The 16,949-nt window shown below is 39.6% G+C and overlaps 1 protein-coding gene across 1 annotated transcript in view; it reads right to left on the reverse strand.

Moving 5' to 3' along the window:
- Clmp (CXADR like membrane protein) overlaps positions 1–16,949 on the reverse strand; it is a 97,356-nt gene that overhangs the window by 14,091 nt on the left and 66,316 nt on the right. Inside the window, exon 2 of the mRNA XM_027930597.2 lies at positions 12,719–12,876. Coding sequence (XP_027786398.2) covers positions 12,719–12,876 — 158 coding nt within the window. The remainder of the gene's footprint in view (positions 1–12,718; positions 12,877–16,949) is intronic.

Genomic DNA, 16,949 nt, shown 5'->3' on the forward strand with positions numbered 1-16,949 from the left:
GTAAGAATAGGTAGGAAAAATATGTTTCTTCTTTCATAAAATTCAAATGAGCATCATGCTTTTGCTTTCCCAGTTAGGAGGAGCAAGTTTTGATTTTCTCCAACTAGGAAACAAACTAAAACAAACAAACAAAAAAACCTTGAGACTTGTTGTCTGCCTCTACTTTTGTAAACTTTCCCTGAATTTTCTTAGTTTATCACTCCTGTTAGTTACAGAAACCATGCTAATCTAATCCATCAAAACTTCAGCCACATAATTTCATCTTTGTCCTCTCTGCCATTCAGCAATCCTATCCGTAAACCTGTTTGACTTAACCGGCAGCAAACATGGAGATCTTCCTTTGGGTCAGGAGGAAGTCAGATGAGTAAAACCCTCTTCCAAGTAACTTATAATCAAGTGGGCTTAACAAGAAGAGAAATATAAACATAGAAAAAAGAAAAAAACAAGAAATGATTTACTTGAAATAATATCAGGGAGACTGGCCCAGAAAAATTGGTATTTGAATCAGGCTTTGACAGATGAGCAGACTAAATAAAAGACAAGAGGCAGGAAGAAAAGGGCTGAGGGAGCATTCCAGATACATAGAACAGCACTAAAAAAAAGACATGCAAGCATATGGGAGTCTCCCAAGCACATTTCTGGCTGCAGCTGTCTATATTGTTTCACTCTAAGCCTTTAACCCCTCCTCAATCATGTGATGCTCTGAAGCTCATCCGATACTTTTCTGAAAAGATTTAAAGCTATCCAATGAAGAGTCCATCCATTCTCTCTCCATTATATAAAAACTTTTTCAGTACTATCATGCATTTTGCTCTTACCACCTCTCTGAGAAAAATGTTTTCTCTCTTCTCTGCATATCCTTTTTCCTCAACAGATATTTACTGAGCTTGTGTCAGGCACTATGCCCAGCACTGAGAAAACAAATAGGAATGAGACATACATAGTTCCTCCCCTGAAGAGCTCACAGTCCTAGGGGGAGAGGAGGAGTGGAGGAGAGAACTGAACACTGTAACTAATAATATACTTAAAACATTTTCTCAATATGCCCTCACATTTCAATATTACACTATTGTGACGATTCTCATATCTGTGTCTCTCCTTCTTTGTCTTTGTCTTCATCTTCATCTTCGTCCCCCACCCCCTTCTACTTCATGGAGTCTTGCTGTGTTGCATAGGCTGGCCTCCAAACCTTGGCTCAAGCAAGACTCCTGCCTCAGTCTCTGGAGTAGCTGAAATTACAGACCCATACTACCACATCGGGCATAAACTCTATTTTCATATTTCCAGCTCCCTGGCTGCTGTATATTTCTTTTCACTCCACTCTGCCCTACATACTGCTGTCCAGTTAATCTTGTTACTATGAGCCACACCCCCAGCCCTATTTTGTATTTTATTTAGGGACAGGGTCTCACTGAGTTGCTTAGCATCTTGCTAAATTGATGAGGCTGGTTTTGAACTCACCATGCTCCTGCCTCTGCCAATGCACCAGCTCTTTTCCAGCTCAAAACCTGAACAGCTCCCCACTATCTTTGAATGATGACCAGACTCAGCCTAGGGTTGGTCCTCAAAATGACCTCTATATTTTGGTCCCAATCTCCTTTATTCTACTTCATATACCAGGGTGTATCAGAATACTGTTATGGTTTGGATGTGAGGTGTCCCCTAAAAGCTCACATGTGAGACAATCAAGAAGGTTCAGAGGAGAAATTATTGGGTTATAAGAGTCTTAACCCAATCAGTAAATAAATCCCCTGATAGGGATTAACTGACTGGTAACTGAAGTGGTAGGGTATGGCTGGAGGAGGTAAGACTTTAGGGGTATGGCTTTGGGGTGTATTTTTTGTATCTGGAGAGTAAAAACTCCCTGTTTTCTGATCACCATGGGATGAGCTGCTTCTCTCCACCACCCTCTCCCATCGTGATGTTCAGTCTCACCTCAAGCCCTGAGGAATGGAACTAGATTTCTTTCTTCTTTTTTTAAGAGAGAGAAAGAGAGAGAGAGAGAATTTTTTAATATTTATTTATTTTTTTAGTTTTCGGCGGACACAACATCTTTATTTGTATGTGGTGCTGAGGATCGAACCCCGGGCGGCGTGGATGCCAGGCCAGCGCGCTACCGCTTGAGCCACATCCCCAGCCCTGGAACTGGATTTCTATGGACTACTCTGAAACTGTGCACCCTCAAATAAACTTCCTCCTCTATTATTGTGCTGGTCAGGTCCTTTAGTCACAGCAGTGAAAACGCTGACTAACACAACTACCTCATTCCCATTTCATGAAAATGAGTTGTGCTTCTGTATGCTCACTTCATTTTTCCACTTAGATCTAAGTCCTTTTTCTCCATCTCTCCACAAACCCTATTCAACTAAGTGTGGCAGCTCATGACTAATTCCAGCAACTCAGGAGGCTGAGGCAGGAGGATCACAAATTCCTAGGCAATTTAGTGAAACCCTTTCTCAAAAAATAAAAAGGGCTGGAGGTGTAACTCAGTGGTTAAAAAAAACAAAACAAAAAAACACCTGGATTTAAAACCCATTACTGAAAAAAAACAAAACAAAACCCAATTTGTTCTATTTTGTTTGTTTTTCTTTCTCTATTGTTTAAATTTTTATTAGAGCATTATAGTTATACATAGAGGTGGTGTTCTTTTTAACAAAGACATGCATACATGGAATGTCATTTACTCCATTCCCCTCCACATTCCCTACTTTTCCTCCACTCCTCCTTCCTATTCATTCTTTTAAGTCCCAAATGAATAGTTACTTCTCATTACACCATTTTTTTTTTTACACCTTTCTTAATATGACACTCAAGACTGAGAAGGGTTTTTTTTTTTTTTTCCTTTGCTCTCACCCATAACATTTTTTTTTTTTCTTTTCTTCTTTTTTTTCCCTGCAGTGCTGGTGATGAAACCCAGGGCCTCATTCATGCTGGGTACTCTTTGCCACTGAGCTATACCCCTCATCCATAATATTTCTTTGTACCATTTTTTTTTTTTTTTTTTGAACTGGGGGTGAATCCAGGCATTGTGCATTACGGTTTCTGCACCATTTTATTTGAAAAGGAATCGTGGAAGACTTTGAAATGGGCAGACAGGTTGCTGGATGTGCTTTCAGTAATGCTTCTGGGTTATTTTATATGCATCTGTTGTTTTTGTCTTTGGTTAGAATGTTTTACAACTCTTCATTCAATAAGCATTGATTTAAAACATACTCTATCCTTTACACTGTGCTAGAGATGATAAAAATACAAAGAAATGAGTACTGTAAGTGTTAAAGTATAACTTTTTAAAAATCAAGTAAAACCATGATTTTCATATATACAGACAAAAACACATGTCAAAGATTTTAATAACCAATGAGACATTAAACCGGTTCCAATGAGAAATGGGTCTAAAAGGGATTTATATCTTCTTTGGCCAAAAATCATTTGCATCTTTTTTTTTTGTTTTTGTTATTAGGGATTGAACCCAGGGGCGCTTAACCACTGAGCCACATTCCTAGTCCTTTTTTCTATTTTATTTAAAGATAGGATCTTGCTAAATTGCTTAGGGCCTCACTAAGTTGCTGAGGCTGGCTTTGAACTCCAAATCATCCTGCCACAGCCTCCAGAGCCACTGAGATTACAGGAGTGTGCCACTGCACCCAGCTTATTTATATATATGTATTCTTTTTTTTTTTAACATCTTTTTTTATTTTATTTTTATGTGGTGCTGAGGATCGAACCCAGTGCCCCGCGCATGCCAGGCAAGCGTGTTACTGCTTGAGCCACATCCCCAGCCCATCAGCTTATATTTTATTTTTGAAATAGGGTCTCCCTATGTTGCTGAGGGTCCTCAAACTTGTGATCCTCCTTCCTCAGTCTCCAGAGTTGCTGGAATTATAAGTTTGCATCACCATGCCCTGCTAAATCTTTTAGATTCTAAAAGGTGAATGCCCTTCCCCAAGATGGATTTCAGAACTTGGATTTGAACCCAAGATTTCTAGAGATGAGTCCCTTTCCTTCTTCTTGTCCTCTTCCCCCAAACATGCAGCTCTCCCTCTCCACTTATCTATAACTTGCAGCTACTATTGAAAAGAACGCAGAAATTCAAGACAAACTATCTGTTTTGATGTTTTGTTTAAGGATAAGTTTTCAACTAAATGCACTTACTATACTTTTCAGAATATTTCTTAGCATGAAATGATGTTCAGGAGGCACCTACCAATGGTATATGTGGGGTCCAGTGCAATCTGGATCACAGCTTACCTTTGACCCCTGCCCTCACATCTCTTTGCTTTCACCTAGTTTTCAAACCTCATGTTTCTTTATTCTGAACAATGTCCTCTGGTGTGTTTTGGGGTTTGATCATTCAGTCTTCTGAAATTATAACAGGGGTCCACTTCATGCTGTGAATATAATTTTAAAACTGACATTTCTTTTTTCCTTTCTCTTCTGCTTTTCCCCCTACCTCACCATGGGGGAAGCAAGATTAACCTTTCCAGCCTAGGCAGAGTTATCTGTCCTTCAGCTCAAGGATTTCAGGAATGCAGGAATCCAGCCTTTAGGACTGGCACCAGTGGTTCAAGAAATGGCTCTCTCTCAAGATTACAAAAGAATTATGACTCCTGACAGGGCACAACTGGAGTGTAACCTTTGTAATCCCTCTTTAAAAGCCCACTGTTTCCCCTGACAGTTAAAATCACAGCCTCTGGGACAGGAGTCCATTGTGTGTTCTCTTTTGTTAGCAAAGATATAAAACTTCTTTTTTCTTTTTCTCAAAAATCATGTCCTTGTTATTGGATTAACATTGGACAAAGACTGAGCTTTCAGTATCAAAATGTCTCTATTTTTGCCTGAAAAACACCTATACATCTTTTGTATGTAGGCTCACCGGTTTTCTCAATTAGAATGGTGACTCCCTCCTTCAAGCTTTAGTGTATGGGGCAAGTCTCAACCACAGTGGTTAGTACATTCAAGTAGGCCTGATTCTGTCTGCTTTTCTTTCTTCTCCCCAAAATCCCTTCCCAATATTTAATGGGGGGAAAAAAAAAAAAGAACAGATAACATACAGTAAGCATCTAGCATTTTGGAAAGCATAAATTAAATTGTAAGACAATCTTATAATTAATCATTTTAAATATGAGGTTTTCACTCACACTTCTGATGAGGTTTTCACTCACACTTCAGTTACGGCCTTGCAATATTTTTTGTTTTGTTTTATTTTTAGGATTTTTCTTTTTGTTTCATTTTGTTTGGGACACACTTTGGATCCCAGATGCTTGTTTGCTTCTTGGTTTTCTATATACATGTGGTGTGTGTGTGTGTGTGTGTGTGTGTGTATTTTGGGGGGTGGGTACCGGGCATTGAACCCAGGGGAACTTGACCACTGAGCCATATCCCCAGCCCTAATTTATGTTTTATTTAGGGACAGGGTCTCATTAAGTTGCTTTGCACTTTGCCATTGCTGAGGCTGGCTTTGAACTCACAATCCTCCTGTCTCAGCCTCTGGAGCCATTGGGATTACAGGTGTGTGCCCCCATATTTTTTAATATGAGGGACTTAGTCCAGAGGCACTTTACCACCAAGCTACATTCCCAGTCCTCTTTAGTTTTTACTTTGAGACAGGGTCTCCCAAAGAAGGTCTTGCTAAATTGCTGAGGGTGGTTTCAAACTTGTAATCCTCCTGCTTCAGGCTTCAGAGTTGCTGGGATTACAGGTGTTCACCACTGCGCCTGGCTTTATTTTGTTTTTAATTGTAAGAAAGATAGTGCTGAGACTAACTTGTTAATTGCAGTATGATGGAAAAACAACATCAATTTAATTCTTTTGCAAGCAAGCAAAAAAAAATTAAATATATGAATTACAGTTGTTGTGGGCTGTTTGTTTTATGGCATTCCTGGAGGACAGGACAATTTGTTAGGCTTGTATGGAACAGATGGATCAGCTCAACTTTCTGGCAGTTGCTCTGCTGTGCTGTGGTCGGTGTAGCAATTGTAAAACTGTTTTGAATGCAGATAAATGCAGGTCTCTCTCTGTTTTAGACCAGGATTTTTCTTGCTCAAAGCCAAAGAAAAGAGGGAAAGAGTGAAAGAGTGAAGTACACAAGGGTAGGCATGAAAATTGGAACATCTCTGTTCTAATTTCTCAATCTGAAAACAGGATTTCTGTTGTGTGGTCTGGACTAACTTTTGAGGAAGTGATCACTCTTATATTAGAAATTTCGTTGTGTTTCCATTCCTAGAACCTGTAAGAAAGCTCCAGAGTTCTAGTGGCCAAGATACCAAAGCTACAATTCAAAGGTTCCTGAGACTGCCTACCCACCCCCAGATGGTCCCTGCCTACTCTGAGCATTCTAGACAAAAGAGATGAATACATTTCTTTTCAATTTGAAATGCAAAGCTAAACTGGGGATCTGCGTCATTGGTTAGCCTACTTTAAGCATCACATCTATTCCAACCGGTCCTGTCTTTTCTTTCTCAGTCACCCTCACTCTATTCTCAACACCTTGGCATTCATAAAGTTCTGTCAACTTTATCCACTATTTATTATCCCTGTCTTGAGATCCCAACCACTCATGACTGACGTGTAAGCCTTTGTTGTATAGGATGAAATTATTCAACTGATCTTGTTTTTAGTTGAATCTCCCTTAAATTAGTATGCCAAACATTGTCAGAGTGATCACCCTAAAATGCAGATATGTCCCTTACATTCTTAAAATCCTTCAAGAACTTCATGACATTATAGGAACAATTCTAAGTTTTCTGCTATGGCACACAAAATCTTCCATGTGCTGGCCTGCAGCCTCTATGGGCTCATACCTTATACTCCATCCGCACTAGCTGCTTATGATTTCCTAGAATTTTCCATCCTTTGTGTTTATGCTTTTATGATTCCTTTAAGGCAGTTCCTTCTATCAAGTTTAGATAAGCTATGCATACTTACAGGAAGCTGTTCTTGACCTCTCCCCTCTTCCAATTACTCTTGGCCAAAGGCTCTTCCTTTATATAGTAATCCTCTCTTATCCAGGTTTTGCTTGCATTCTTTCCTAATCTTCCCCTCCTTCCCTCCTTTCCTTCCTTCCTCCCTCATTCCCTCCCTTCCTTTGCTGGGGATTGGACAGAGTCTTCTGCTAGGCAAGCATTCTACCACTGAGCTACATCCCCAGTCCTGGGGTTTAGCTCTCTGCAGTTTTATTACCTGCTATCAAACGCTGTAAAAAAATATTAAATTGTGTACCATTCTGAGAGGTATGATGAGATCTCTGCAGTCCTGTTCTCTTGCTTAGGATGTGAATCGTCCCTTTATTCAGCCTGTTCACACTATAGAGATTCCCAATGTTAGTCACTTAGTAACTATCTCTGTTATTATACAGCTGTTGAGGTTTCTCAGTGCTTATATTCAAGTAGCCTTTATTTTATGACCCCAAAGCACAAGAGCAGAAATGCTGGGAACTTGGATATGCCAAAGAGAAGACATAAAGTGCTTCCTTTAATTGAAAAGGTAAAGGTTCTCAATAAATAAAAAGAATCATGTACTGAGATTACTAAAATTTATGGTAGGAATACATTTTTATCTGTGAAATGCTGAAGATGGGAAAAGAAATTCATGCTAATTTTGCTGTAGCACCTTAAACTGCAAAACTTATGGCCACAGTGCTTAGTTAAGATGGAAAAGGCCCTAAATTTGGGTCTGTAAGCATAGGAAGAAAATTGGTATATACAGAATTCTGTACTATCTGTGGTCTCAGGCATCCACTGGAGGTCTTGGAATGTATCTCTTGCAGTAAGGCGGGGGGGACTGTATTCATGTACAGAGAATCCGCAACTTATACTGGTTTGATTTTATGATTTTTTAAAAAAATACTTTTTTAGTTGTAGATGGACACAATACATTTATTTTATTTATTTGTTTTTATGTGGTGCCGAGGATCGAACCCAGTGCCTCACATGTGCTAGGCAAGGGCTTTACCACCGAGCCATAACCCCAGCCCTGATTTTATGAGGGCTTCAATAGAAACTGTACTTCAAAGTTGAAATTTTTATCCTTTACTAGGCTAGTGACATGTAGTATGATACTCCCTTGAGATGAAAGGCAGCAGCAGCAAGCCATAGCTCCCAGTCAGCCACGTGATCACAAGGGAAACAACTGAGACTCTATAGCTCACTATCTTGCTAAGCAAGGATGTTTGGTAGGTTAGCAGTATTAAATGCATTTTCAACTTCCAATCTTCAACTTAAAATTGTGGGTATATAACTCTATTATAAGTTAAGGAACATCTGTGGAACACTGCTTATCTCTGTCATGATGATTGTCACTTCGCTTTTGTTGTTGTTGTACATCTGTGGAACACTGCTTATCTCTGTCATGATGATTGTCACTTCGCTTTTGTTGTTGTTGTTACCAGGGATTGAACTCAGGGATTCTCGACCACGGAGCCACATCCCCAGCCCTTTTTTATATTTTATTTAGAGACAGGTCTCACTGAGTTGCTTAGCGCCTCCCTGTTGCTGAAGGTGGCTTTGAACTCGCAATTCTCCTGTCTCAGCCTCCCAAGCCGCTGGGATTACAGGTGTGCACCATTACGCCCAGCTGTCACTTTGTTTTGAAATTGTCTCTTTACACATTTATTTTTTTCAACTAGTTCCTTTGCTATAGAGTGCATGTGTTTTTATTAAATCTGACTAAATTGACTTTTATATTTTTTAAATTTTAAAAAATATATATTTTTTGCAGTTGTAGATGGACAGCATGCCTTTATTTTATTTGCCTCATACATGCTAGGCAAGTGCTCTGCCACTGAGCAACAGCCCCAGACCCTAAATTGATTTTTAATCTTTGATAAGTTCCACTAATGCCAAATAATTTCCTGCACCAGGGTTTATGCAGCATTAGTTCTGCCTAGAATAATTTCCTACCTATATTCTCTTTATTTTCCATATGACACATGTCATACTTCCAAATCATTTAAAAATAATATAAATAGTAGCCAGGCATGGTGGTGTATGCCTATAATCCCAGTGGTTTGGGAGGCTGAGACAGGAGGATCGAGAGTTCAAAGCCAGCCTCAGGAAAAAAGTGAGGTGCTAAGCAACTCAGTAAGACCCTGTCTCTAAATAAAATACAAAATGGGGCTGCAGATGTGGCTTAGTGGTCGAGTGCCACTGAGTTCAATCCCTGGTACCTAATAATAATAATAATAACAATAAAGATAGTGGTTAACAACCCAGAAACCAATGTCAGAGTGTCCAATTTAAACATGCAAATAGGTTACCTTAGGCAATTTGCTCATTTTGTGTGTGTTTGTGTCAGTATGTGTGTACTCATGCAAAAAACATGATTCAGTTCCTTATTTATTTTTGGTTTTTATTTAGTTCTTGAACTAAGGATTGAGTTCAGTGGTGCTTTACCACTAAGCTTTACCCAGTCCTTTTTATCTTTTATTTTGAGAGTTTTGCTAAATTACTTAGAGTCTTGCTAAGTTGCTGAAGCTAACCTTGAATTTGTGATCCTTCTGTTTCAATTTACCAAGTTGTTGGGATTATAGGTATATGCTCCCACCACCACACCTGGTTCAGTTCCTTATTTGTAAAATTTACCTAATAAAATCCTCATCATGAGGATTGAAAATAATGAGATAAAAGGTAATAAACAGATTTTTATCTGGCATGTAGTTAATATTCCTTCTTCCTTTCATCCATTCTTCCACCTTCCCTCTCTTCCAAATTATAATGATTATTATTATTTGGTACTGGGAATTGAACATAGGGGTGCTTTATCACTGAGCAACATTTCCAGTCTTTTTTTTTTGGTTTGTTTTTTTGTTTGTTTGGTGCTAGGGATAGAACTCAGGTCCTTGTGCATGCAAGATAAACACTCTATCAACTGAGCTATATCCCCTATTTTTTGGACACAGGGTCTTGCTAAGTTGCTTAGGGTCTCATTAAGTTGTTGAGGCTGGCCTTGAAATTGTAATCTTCCTGCCTCAGCCTCCCAAGTTGCTGGGATTATAGGCATGCACCCCCCACACCTGACTTCCTTCCCAACTATTGAATGTCTTTCCTGGAGGCCCCCCAGAAGGCAGGGATTATGATAGCTTCTTTATTATTGTATTCTAGTGTGGCATACAGTAAGTGCTAAATAAATTTGTGTGATCTGAATGATTGAATAAATGACCATTTTACTGTAAATTAAATCAATGACCATCCTTACTATAAATTGTCAGTGAAGATAAATAGGGAATTTTGACCTATTTAAAGTTCTATCAGTGCCTTTCAAATCAGCTTAACTCTTTACCCATATATTCACTTGCCTATGTAACCAATAACCAAGCAAGTCTTTTTTTTTAGATCAAATGTAAAAACCTAGGGGCTGGGGATGTGGCTCAAGTGGTAGCGCGCTCACCTGGCATGCGTGCGGCCCAGGTTCAATCCTCAGCACCACATACAAACAAAGATGTTGTGTCCGCCGAAAACTAAAAAAGAAATATTAAAAAATTCTCTCTCTCTCTCTCTTAAAAAAAATGTAAAAACCTAGATGAAAATTAGATTGTAGAGTTGCTAAAGAAGAAACTATTCAGTGATTCTTGTTAAAGATTGTAAGGCAGACTTTATTCAAGGGGGCAATGGCAATAGGTATAGGGACCATTGCAATGGGGTCATAGAATGGGGAGATTGTGCTCAACTCTGACTCCAAAAAGAACAAGGGTAGTTTATACAAGGGGTAGGGTGGAGGTGAATGGATGGAAAATTAATAAGAAGAAATATTAGGAGTAAGAAAGTCTTTGACTCAATGCTTGAAAGGGTTATTGTTAAAGACAGACCAGGTGATAGGACATTGAAGGTGGTTAGACATCAAGGATAAGAATTTATCACTGAACTGACTTGGCAGGACTCTTGCTCAAAATGGATTTTATGAGAACAGAAGAGGAAGTCTAAATCATGCCTAGTCAGAAACACCTCAGGAACTTGACTCAAGTATAGTGAAAAGAGTATTTACCAAGTTCTTGGATTTTTACTATAGGAACATGGCTCTTATTAACTTCATTCGGAACTGAGAATATCATGTCTAGGATTGACCAAGAAGTTGTTGGAATAAGCATGTTAAAGTTTATTCAGGTTAAGGTGACCTTGTTCTACAGAGTATACATCGTCTCAAGATGATGTACACTGAGAACAAAATGACAATCAGAATCAAAATAACAAGGTGATGTAGACAGCTACTTAAGCAGATTAAACTCCAGCAGTGATTCTAAAATTTATTGTTAGTGAAAAACCTTGGCTTCTTATAGCATAAATCATCTTATAAAATGAGTAGTATAGATATAGAGTGGGAAAGGAAAATTTCTATTTTTTTTTTTTTAACCAGGGAAAGAAGCAAAGCTCTGAAATAAAGAAGAAAATTCTAAAATCAGTTTTCCTAAGTCAGCTTTTGATGCTGTGACCAAAATACCCAACAAGGACCACTTAAAGGAGGAAAAGTTTATTTTGCTCAGAGGTTCAGTTCATGGTAGGCCAATTGCATTGCTCTGGCCTAAGATGAGGCAGAATATTACAGAGGAAGGGCATGGTGAAGGAAAGAAGAACAGAAGAGGAAGTCCAAATCAGGCCTAGTCAGAAAGAACTCAGGAACGTGACTCAAGTATAGTGAAAAGAGTATTTACCAAGTTCATGGTGAAAGGCACGGCATCCAGGAAGAAGAAAAATAGGGAAAGGGGCCACAGGAGGAGGGCACATCTCGAGTGACCCACTTCCTCCAGCCATGCCACGCCTGCCTACAGTTACCACCCAGTCAGTCCATTCAAACCAGTATAGACTGATTAGGTTACAGCTCTCACAAACTAAGCATTTCACCTCACAACACAGGAGGTTTGGGGGGACACCTTATATCCAAACCATAACACTGGGTCACAGATTTTTTAAAATCACAAACTTCTAAACAAAAATATACACTTTCAAAAACAACAACAACAACAATAACAAAAAGTCAGAGTGCTGGGTGAGGTTGTGCCTGCCTGTAGTCCCAATAGCTCAGAAGGCTGAGGTAGGAGGATCAAAAGTTCAAATCTAGCCTCAGCAATTTAGTAAGGCCCTAAGCAACTCAGCAAGACCTTGTTTCTAAATAAAATATTTAAAAAGGGCTGGGGATGTGGCTCAGTGGTAAAGACCCCTGGGTTCAATGTCTGGTACAAAAACAAAACAGAGTAACAGAGGTGAGTATAGTAGTTATAGTAGGAACCTGATTGAACTGTGGCTGCATGGGAGACAAGGCAGGAAGAATAACAATGGTAGGTTACTTAGTTGTCATTCTCTTATTACAGGCAGCCCCAGTGGATCCTCAGAGCACTATGAGTACCATTTTCACCTCCAGAAGTATGGGAAACTAGACGTCCTTCATGGTCCTACTCAATTTGAGTACCAAAAACCTAGGGCATGTTCTTTTATTTTCCAACTCCAGAACCAATATCAGTTCTCTTGCTGGCCAGTTACGTATGTGGGCATCATATTATGAGGTGCTGAGGATGGAACCCAGTGCTTCATGCATGCTATGTGAGTTCTCTACCTCTTAGCCACAACCACAGACCCTCTCTAGTTTTATACATAAAGTCTTTCAACTATAAGTGGAGATGAAAAAGCGATCCAAGCTTTTTCATACCAAATTAAAAAGACAGGAAGATTGAGGAAAGACCAAAGTAGGGGGACAAGGGAGAGGGCAGACTCTAGCCAAGGTGTATACTTACCACTTTTTGGTTTCCTTCATTATCAGTGAGCAGCCATTCGATATCTAGCGTGTCTTTTTCTGGAAGCCCCAGTTGATGGTGGCAGGGCAAAGTGACCTTTTCCTCTGCCACTCTCTTGATCTCAGTGTGAGTTCCCAAGGTTCCAACATAATAGGAAACTGGAAGAGGGAAACTTTAATGAGTAATGCAGAAACTGGAAGGCAATGTGTGGGGAGCAAATATCACAACAAGTAATTACTGGTGTTCCTATGTGCAAGGTGCAAGTCAAGGGTGTGGGAAAATCCTAGATGAGAAGTACTAGAAGTCCTGTTATCTCATACCACTGGACCCTCTGTTAATGGAATTCATGAACCTTCTTTTTTGGTAATGCTGGGGATTGAACCCAGAATCTCACACATGCTAAGCAAGTGCTTCTCTGCCAACCTACATCCATAACCCTCATTCATATTTTTTTTTATTAGTTATTGATAGACCTATATTTTACTTATTTATTTGTTTACATGTGGTGCTAAGAATCAAACCCAGTGCCTCACACGTGCTAGGCAAGTGCTCTACCATTGAGCCATAACCCCAGCTCCATCATTCATATTTTTTAACCTCCCTGAATTACATTCTTCTCTTACTACCTTACTGTTTTTTTTGTTTTTTGTTTTTTTTTTTTGGTGTGTGCAGGGGTGGGGGGGCGTTATTGTTGTTGTTTGTTTGCAGTTTTGGGAATTGAACCTAGGGTCTCACGCACGCTAAGCAAGTACTTTACCACTGAGCTACATTCCCAGCCCTTTTATTTTTATTTATTTATTTATTTTTGTGGTGCTAGGGATTGAACCCAGGGCCTTGCGCTTTTTATTTTGTTTTGAGACACGATCTTGCTAAATTTCAGAGGCTGGCCTCAAGCTTGTAATACTCCTGCCTTCACAGTATCTGCAATTACAAGCATGTGCCACTGTGCCCAGCTCTTACTGGATGTTTATCAACACTGGAATATCTCAAGTCAACAACTATGTCTTTTGATCTTTTTGTTTTCTACTAGCAGAGGCTTCCAAAGGATGATGTTCATAGAAATCATGCTCTAAATTGCCCAGTAACTCCTGATTTTTTTTTTTTTTGGGGGGGGGGGGACTGGGATTGACTCCAGGGGCACTTTACCATGGAGTTGTTTTTTGTTTCTAACTTTGATACAGAATTTTTGCTCAGTTGCTTAGGGTCTGCTTTAGTTGCTGAGCCTGGCCTAGAACATACAATCCCCCTGCCTCAGTCCCTTGGGATTATGGGTGTGTACCACCACGCTCAGAACAAGCCCTATTCTTTAAGTTATAGAATTCAATGTCACTTGAAGCTGAAAAACAACAACAACAACAACAAAAAACACCTCAAAAAACTTAGAAGTGAACCTTGCCACTTTGTAAATGAATTCCTTTAAATCCCTAATTATTGCTGCTGAGCAGTAGCATAAATTTAAAAGAATAAAGAGACAACTAAAGAAATTATAATCTAAAGGAAAATTATTCATGATCAAAGGGCTATGCAAATTTAGAGAAGAAAAAAAATCATAGGCAATTGATTATAGGATTTAAGAAAAGCTTAACTCTTTCAAGGGATTTTTAATATTTATTTTTAGTTGTAGGTGGACACAATATCTTTATTTTATTTTTATGTGGTGCTGAGGATCAAACCTAGTGGCTCATGCATGCTAGGCAAGCATTCTACCACTGAGCCACAACCCCAGTCCTCTCAAGGGTTTTGTAAATATTAGAAATACTATATGCAAGTCACCTGATGTGGTGTTTAACACTTGATGGCTCTAAATACAAAGCAACTGGTTATATTATTAAGAAGGTGGTATTTCATCAGGGCATGGTGGCACATGCCCATAATTCTAACCTTAAGAGGCAAGAGGATCACTTGAGCTCAGAAGTTTGAGATTAGTTTAGGCAACATAGTAAGACACTGTCTCAAAAAAACACAAAAAGGGCTGTGTGCAGTGGTGAATATCTCTAATCTCAGCTGCTCTGGAGGCTGAGGCAGGAGGATGGTGAGTTCAAAGCCAGCGTCAGCAACTTAGTGAGGTCCTAAGCAACTTATGGAGAACCTGTCTCTAAATAAAATATACAAAAGGGCTGGGGATCTGGCTCAGTGGTTAAGTGCCCCTGGGTTCAATCCCTGGTACCAAAATACATACATACATACATACATACATACATACATACATAACATACATACCACAAAAAGGTGGTGTTTGACATGGGCTTTGATAAATGAAATTCACCTAGATAAGAATAGAGCATGAAAAAGGTGTTGAGATGTGGGAAGGGGAAATTATGGGAATAGAGGCAGAGTGGGGAGGAGGATATCAGTAATGGTAATAAATAGTTTAGCTTGGCTGATGTGAAGAATAAGTGTGGAAAGCAGTAACAAATTAAACTGGAAAGGTGATGGGGCAGTTTATATGATAAAAGGTCTTACCTGCCACAGTGGGCATGGTGACATAATCCCTGGCTTGCTTGAGGAAGAGAGGTTTAGGAACTGTAAGAGCACACAGTGAAAGGGGAGATACTGAGACATGTCTTTGTGAAAAAGCTATTAATTTTTTCAGGTGAAAGGTAGTAAATGTGGTAAAAAATAAAAGACAGATCTGAGAAGTAATGTGGAAGTCAACACTATTGAATAGAGCATCTGGTTAGAATTAAGCAGTTTATGGTTTCCTACAAGCAATCTAAGACTTGGCTATAGTCTGGCTGTTTATATCCTCACTCAAATGCCTGTGTTGAAACCTAACCCCCAATTGATGGTATTTGAAGATGGGGCCTTTGGAAGGTGTTTAGGCTATGAGGGTAGAGACTTTGGGAATGCAATTAGTGTCATTATAAGGAAAAAAAAAAAAAAGATTCAAAACCTAAGATTGTTTTCAAGCTTGTGTGACTGGTAGGATGATGATGCATTAGCAGTACTAGGAAAGTTAGGAGCACAATGATGTGTTTTATTTTGGGGTGAAGTGGGGAGGGTAGACACTGAATCTGGGTTTAAGTTCATTGCAATATCTAGGTAGAACTGTCCATGAAGCTGCCCTGAGCACTTTCCCTGACCATAGCACCTTTCCTTGTACTGTAGAAACCCATACAGCTCCCCAAATAGTGCCTACCCTCAGTTACGTTAGAGGAAGTTGCATGACCCTGGGCATTGCTTATTTCTTCATCTTTCATTTCTCGTGTGCCTCATATAAAAAGCTCTTGGAAACACTCCTGTTCTATCATTGTGCCTGGGCTAAACTTTTTCAGATCCCTTGAGTTTCCTTGGTCATTCCACAGGAACACCCTATATGGGAGAGGGGAAGGCAGAAGTTGATATCCCACCCCCACCAAACTGGCTCCAACACCAAGCTGGGTTTCCAGGTCACTCCTTAGACTCTTATTAATGGCAGCTTACTCTCAGACCTCTTTGTAGTACAAGAATGCCTCCAGGAACAAAAGAACTTTTACAGAGAGTTCCTGTTTCTCTTAGTAACATATTATTTTGTTCTTCCAACTTCTTTCTAGTTTCATGTTGTATGATTTCAAAATATCAAACAAGCTGGGCACAGTGGCACACACCTGTAATCCCAGCGGTTCCAGAGGCTGAGGCAGGAGGATACTGAGTTCAAAGCCAGCCTCAGCAATGGCGAGGTGCTTAGCAACTCAGTGAGGCCCTGTCTCTAAATAAAATACAAAATGGGGCTGGGGATGTGGCTCAATCAATGGTCAAGCGCCCCTGAGTTCAATCCCCAGCACACCTTCCCCACAAAATCAAATCTTTCTATTCAAAACAAAATTCCAAGTTACCCCAGTTGAAGCATGTCCTCTATTCATTCAATATCCTTTTGGCTATTCAGTTCCACTTTTCTTTCTTTTTTTTAAACCACTTTCATCTTTTTATAGCAGTGGTTTCCTATAAGCTATAAGTAACCTAAGACTTGGCTATAGACTGGTTGTTTATATCCTTACCCAAATGCCTGTGTTGAAATCTAACTCCCAATTGATGGTATTTGAAGCCAGGGTCTTTGGAAGGTGGTTAGGCTATGAGGGTGGAGACTTTGGGAATGCAATTAGTGTCATTATAAGAAAACCCAGAGAGTTCCATGGGTCCTTTCACCATGTGAGGACACAGAAACAAGATGGTGGTCTGTGAGTGAGGAAGCCCTCATCAGACATTATATTTACCAGCACTTTGATTTGTGTGTGTGTTTGTGTGTGGGGGT

This window comes from Marmota flaviventris, chromosome 9, assembly GCF_047511675.1.
Source record: "Marmota flaviventris isolate mMarFla1 chromosome 9, mMarFla1.hap1, whole genome shotgun sequence".
Lineage (NCBI taxonomy): Eukaryota > Metazoa > Chordata > Mammalia > Rodentia > Sciuridae > Marmota > Marmota flaviventris.